The sequence below is a fragment of the Orbicella faveolata genome, unplaced genomic scaffold, assembly GCF_042242905.1.
Source record: "Orbicella faveolata isolate gen_17 unplaced genomic scaffold, um_ofav_v1 contig_13, whole genome shotgun sequence".
NCBI classification, from domain to species: Eukaryota; Metazoa; Cnidaria; class Anthozoa; order Scleractinia; family Merulinidae; genus Orbicella; species Orbicella faveolata.
Window position 1 is genome coordinate 13,465,965 of NW_028301540.1, and position 6,669 is coordinate 13,472,633.

Genomic DNA, 6,669 nt, shown 5'->3' on the forward strand with positions numbered 1-6,669 from the left:
TGAGACATCTACGGGGGAGGGGTAGGAGAGTTGTATACTGGCTATATTTTCGTTTTGTACCCAGTCCACGACGTTCTCAACTCCAGTTGAGGCACAAGTGGCCAAAGGAAACAATCTTTTTCCCGAAAACTGGTGACAGAAGAACGTCTTTTTCTCATAATACGTAATCAAGTTAGTAGTCGATCTTAAAACTTTCACCAGCTATAGTTAGGCGTCCAGTTCAAGAAGCTCAAGTTGATAGTCAACTGCGTGACATATCGTCCACACGATGCACCCCTGAGCTCCTTTGAAGAGGTTCTCAAACCCAATTTTATCCGAGCCCTGATGTTAAGCAAGTCGATTATAATTTTGGGCGACCTAAATTGCTACTTTCTAAAAAAGGTAAAGTCCCCAAAACCTATCCCTCAATATAAAAACACACGAAGCTATAAAAATTATAGCGCGGAGCTTTTCACAGTAGACTTAGCTAACAAGGCGGATCGCTTGCTGACCATCTTCCTGGATTTGCACGTTCCATAAAATCTATCAAAACACGGAGCAGACCCTGTCATTTTGTAAATCAAGAAATTAAGGACCTCATGAAGTATAGAGATCGCCATCTAAAACGATTTCTTCAGACACGTGACATTTTCGACCGGGAATAATTTCAAGGAAACGCGCAACTTAGTAAAGACAATGCTACGGGAAGCTGAAAGGAAACACACTTATGATGAGGTTAGACTTCTCAAGAACAATTCTGGCTCTCTATGGAAGATTATCAATCGGGCTATAGCTTCCAAAGAGAAGCAGAGTCAAACCTATGTAAACGATTTGACAGCCAATAAATTTAATCAGTTTTTTTTTCAAATGTCGGTAGAAAAGCTGCTGACGCCTCCCTGCACTTGGCAGATAAAAACGACATAATAGTTCGAGAACCTTCACTGGAAGTTGATGATATATAGATTTAGCCAAGCTTAAAAGCGGAGCTCCTGATTGCAATAACTAACCATAAAGAAAAAAAGAGAGAGGATTGTTTTCTTGGATCGGAAACTCAAAAAATGACCAATTGTGAGCATGTAATTGTTGAGCATGTGGTTTCGCTGTATTTTCCAGTTAAAGTTTAACTGACGAGACGATTGTGCAGGGAATATGTCGGAAGGAAAGTAAAAAACACGCCAGGGATAAATTCGCGCCGACATTTTGCCTTTGCACGTACTTCCTCCTTCTCCCTCAAAGTAATAACCTGGCATGAGCCCGCGATCCAATCGAAAAAATTAAAAAAAACCAGTCCCTGGTCAGCGGTCATCTTAAAAAAAATACGCGACCACGACGAGCTCTAAACCTGGGCCCGCGATATGGTCACGTGATACTGGTCAGCGGATACCTTGTTTTGACAGCAGTTACGCGACAACCAAAATTTTTTAGATGGTGTTCCGCTCGTGCGCCTCCGCTATCAACCTAACTCCTGATGAGCCTTTTAATCTAAGGACTGTGACAAGCAGCATCTTTGCCACTGAACAAATCACCTGGGCTGCATTGTTCGAAAGCTGGTTAAGGCTAACCCAGGATCAAAAGTCAATCGAAGTATTACTGTACAAAAGTGTTTTTCACTACTTATGTTGTGTGTAGTTTGAAATTATTCAAATTCAAAACTGAAGGACAAACAATATAAACAGAAACCCTCATCGAAAAAAGTTACAAAACTGAAATCAAAATTCTCGTTAATCCTGAATCAGCTTAATCGGGCTTTGAACAACCCGGCCCCAGACCGGATAAAGTGAGCGCTTGCGTAATCAAGGACTACCTTCCTGTCCCTTTGGGCCCTTTGACTGAGGTAATAAACTGCTCTGGTCTATTCTCAGGGTGACACATTGTCTCGGCTTTCAGTTCTGCATCGGAAGATTTGTCTTTGTTTACCCTTAACGTTTCAAAAAACTAGAGAAGAAATACAATATTTGTCTTCTATAGAAGTATATGAAAAAATTTCCTTCTTGTTTATTAGGTATGAGGTCTATATGGTCTCACGCGTGCGCCACCAGCAATTTTCGTGTTATTTGTTCCGGAATTGTTTACCGTTGTAAACTCGTGAATACGAGTCTATAATGGTAAGTACAGAGCACTCGCTTGCTCGCTCGCTCACTCGGTTGATCGATTCCTGTAAACATCCGGGAATTTCTGGATATAATAGTTTTGGGAAAGAGAAAGAGGGGCGGGGGGGGGGGGGGGGGCAGTGGTAAGGACTTACAAGTTTTTAAGAGACACCGGGTAGGAAAATCATGAGGTGGTAAGACATAAAAACTTTGCTGGTTATAAATACCTGGATAATTTTTTTTCTCTCGATTTTGGCAAACATATGACGATCAATGCGCTTTCAGCTGTGTTTTGAATAAAGATCGCGGATTTACGCAGCTTTCAGGACCTCAGAAAAGAAAATAGTAATGGCCATACCCAATTCAGAGCTTACCCAGTCATTAAGTGATCATGCAGGTTGTCAAGGTTAGAGAAAATTCAAGGTTCTCTTTAAGGTTAGGGAAAAGTCAGGGAATTTTGTATCAGGTCAGGGAATTTCTAAATCTTTGTCCAAAATCAGTAAATAGTCGGGGTATTTTATCTCCCGGTTGTCGCAAATTATTTTGTTAGATTTTTTCGTATAGACAAGGAAATTTTGTATCAAAAATGATCTTTAATTATAAACCATCCATTTTTGTTGATTCACAGCCAGAACAATCATCCTGCTTGGTCAGGACAATGATTTATACAATCTGACCAAATAAAAAACAGACTTAACTGAATCTGCGTACATTGCTTAGTATGCTGGACAAAACTGTTATGGATCGACGTATTACGACAAAAAAATAAAAGAAACAAAACGATGCACAAAATTTTGTGATTATCTTAAACCTTACTAAATTCCACACATGGAAATTTATTTTCATACAGTTCACGCAAGAAAGACTTGCGTTACAGCGTACCTAACTTTGCGGACTGAATCACAAAAGTACGGAAAATTGCACGATTTGTACGAAAAAAATAGTTATGGTTTACATCGCCATCGCAATGTTAGACCAGAGTTGTTGTGCGAAGAACATCGTTACGTGTTTGTGAATGTTTTTTTTCTTTCATGAATTCGACGAGATGGCATGAGGAACAAAGCGATAATCCATCTAAACAGCACTATAATCCTGCGTCAGCGGCTTAAATCAAAGATTCACGGTTGTGATGCTACCACTGAAGGGCCTCAAGGCAAACCAAACAAAGTCATTTCAAGCTGTTATGCAAGAAAACGCGAGAAAATGGCAAGCTCCTGGTAGATGAGTCCAAAAACGGGTCTGGAAACATTTCTAAAAGCACAAATAGCAGCGTCTCCGGTTCTTGGTCGACAACGCTTTAACACAGCAGTATTTTGGGTAATTGTGACTTGTACGAACTTGAACTAAAGGCAGCCATCTTCAAAACAGACGAAGATCGATTTAGGGGCAAGAACAGTTTAAAGACTTCAAAGAAGACCAGTTTCTGAAGACAGTATCGTATCCTAGTACCAATTAAGTTTTAAGTCTTTCTCATGCTTTCTGGTCAGAACCTTGACAAAAATATCCACAAGCACGTGAAGAGTTTCTTCGCAAAACAACACTCCAAATGTGACTCTTTTTTCTCAGAAATCACGTGATTATGCATACTTGTGTGACTCAGTTTCCAAATTTGGACAAGGTGTAACGCAAGCCCTTCTTGCCTGATCCATATAAAAATAAGTTTCCATGTGTGGAATTTAATAAAGTTTAAGAAAATCACAAAATTATTTGATACACTTTATTCGTTTTAATTTTATGTCGTAAAACGTCGATCCAGAAGAGTTTTGTCCAGCGTACGATGTTTATGTGCTATGGTTTAAACTTAAGTCACTTTGTTCCTCGGTTTAACTTGGTTTTACTTATGACGTCAATAGGTCGCTTGTTAGGTGTCGGTAGAGTCAAAGTTGGTGGACCAGCTTTTCAGAGTCAGTCGTTGACGATAGTTTGCACCATAGAATACTGATAGTTTGAACTGAATACTTGGAAAACATCGTTTTTGGACGATATCACTGTTGCGCACGCATAAGCAGAAAAGCAACACACGCAGTTGCACTGAGATGCCGATAATAAGCGCCTTTTTTCCGTTTTCCTTGCCTGAAGCGCGGCTTCTTAATAGCACCTTACTGGTTCTTATTGAGTCCGTTATTAAAACCAGCCTTAAAATTTTACATTTTGGCCATCATTCGTAACACAGCTAAGTATCTGGCTCGGCTCGAATTCAACCAGCTCCTGTTCATTGTAACTACAAAAGATTTCTATATAGTAAACAAGCGTACTCATGATGACGCATTTTCAGCTCAGGTACTGTTGGCACGGAATGAAGGCTGGGTTTTAGCAGCTCCGGGAAGCCTATAGGAAGGACTGAAGGCTTCCATCCTCTGTCGCATGTTGATTAATCCTTTGAAAAGTTTCATTGAGCAAATGACTCTTGGTTCACAGCTCCCTTCCTTGCGTATATATTGCAGTCTAGTTTTGATCGTCCACTTATTCTCTTCAGGGTTATAACATTCAACTCTTACACTGGTTTCTCCGTACCGGAAGCCGTCAGTTATGCAACTCAAGGCATACACCTCGTTGTCAACAGCCAGAAGGGTTTTGAATCTTCCCGGTCCAAGTCTGAAGCTTGTTATAAACTGCCATTCATTTGTTGTTTCATCGTACACCTCACATTGACAGCTTTCTGGCAGCCACGACCCCTGAAAAACACCTCCAGCAATGTAGATTTTGTCGTTAGCAGCAGCTCCTTGAGCCCACTTTCTCGCCATTTGAATGTCAGCTACTTTGTCCCATTTGTTTTTTCTAACGTCATACCTGTCAACATTGGAAAGGAAAGTGCACTCGTTACCAGCAGGCCATAATATGCCTCCAATAAAATAGATAAAATGATCTTTGGCTACAATGCAAAAATCTTCTCTCTGATCCAAATGATCAAATGATGATACCTCTTCCCATGAATTTGTTTCCGGTTTGTACTTCGCGAGGAAGGAAGTATGTTTTCGGCTGCCACACTTTTGCTCTGTTTCTGTTCCAGAAAAGTCAAAACTGAAAACGCGCCGACTTGTCCGCCGTCCATCACGGATCCGCCAATTTAATAAATGGTCCATAACACATGGTTCAGACATCAAAGCGTACATTTCATCTCCATTTCTTACAAATATTCTCCTCAAATATCGCCATGGTTCTTCCAAGGATGGTAATCGTGCACATTTGTTAGAGTACGGATTATATGTTACCTGTTTTAAAGATCGAGGTATATAGTATGACGCCTCCTGTATGGTACTGTACAACTGACCGTCACAAGGGACAAATTTGCCATGCATGATAAATTCAGCTGGTATCTCACCTAACTTGCACCAGCCATTCTCACGAGGAAAGTAACACAGGATGTTTTCACCCCCATTGATCACTAAGACAGGGGTCTCGAGCGACTTACGAGGTGGAACAAAGAAACTATCGCAGTTTTGAGAGTCAACTAAGTTGATGGCATCCTTTACCAGCGTCAGAGCGCTGTCATTGTCTTTTACAAGTTCTTCTGTCAAGATGTCATGCTGTAGAAAGTCACGTGATACGTAGACAAGCCGAACGTGACGAAATAACTCGACGAAATATCTTTTTCGCCGGCTTCTGTCACGGTCAATCCATGCTAGAATGATCTTGAACACATCTTCCTCGGCGCTAACATCTATCTCATCACTTGAAATCCACATTTCAACCTCTCTGCTCGACATATTCAAAACTTCTTCACGGCTCGTAGCATATACGGAGGTAAAATTTGCAAGGAAAAACTTCTTAGTGTTCGAAAGAAGGTCTTCGCATTGATACCTTTCAGCAAAATAGTAAGTTGAAATGCAGTTTGATGCGTTCAGCGTCTGAACTAAAACCCCTCCAGCGAGAAGTTTTAGTTTGTCAAGAATCAAATAATCGGCCACAACGATCAGGTCTCGGGCATTGTCTTCGGCCAATATATGAACGTCGCCGATGTAAATAAATTGTAGCGTGGCCGCTATGACTGACTCGGTAAACATCTCCAACTTAACTACTCCTTCTTGAGTCTCCTTCATGTCGCTGTTCAGCAGCTTTTCAAAGAAAGGACTGGCCTCTGAGAGAAGTCGTCTGTGAGCTTTGAATTCTTTGCCATCTTTGACCAACAAAACAACATCGCATGGCTGGTCGATTGTGTCCTTTGGTATAAAGACTTCGCTTATACTTTCCTTCCTGCGGCTTGGAGTACCTTGCTCAGAACTATCAGCAGATTGTCCTTCGGCTGCCATCTTACATGTAAATGTAATTCCTAAATGATCAATGTTTAGTTCTTAAAAATGATGAGTCATTGTAAATTGCTGATTCATGATAACTGCGCTAGAATATTGCTTCAGTTTTTCTTGCTACCAATCAAAAATGGGATCTGAAACCATAAATCAAAAGGCTTCTTAAGCCAACTCGTGTGACATGTGTCATTTAATACGTGTGACAAGGGTGGAAAAAGATTTTGAGGAGTTTGTATGACGTGTCGCACAACATACATTTTACAGCAATTACTAATGTGCGAATAATCATTAACGGCTCATTCAGGTGGAACACGGACTGTTTTGATCGTAACAAGTAGTGATTAAAAGTAATG

General features: G+C 40.7%; 1 protein-coding gene across 1 annotated transcript; it reads right to left on the reverse strand.

Moving 5' to 3' along the window:
* Nucleotides 1-4,340: 4,340 nt before the first annotated feature.
* LOC110057020 (kelch-like protein 40) lies at nucleotides 4,341-6,461 on the reverse strand. Its single transcript, XM_089284692.1, has one exon. It carries the CDS (start codon nucleotides 6,317-6,319, stop codon nucleotides 4,346-4,348), a length of 1,974 nt encoding a protein of 657 aa, XP_089140818.1. The 5' UTR covers nucleotides 6,320-6,461; the 3' UTR covers nucleotides 4,341-4,345.
* Between the last annotated feature and the right edge of the window lie 208 nt (nucleotides 6,462-6,669).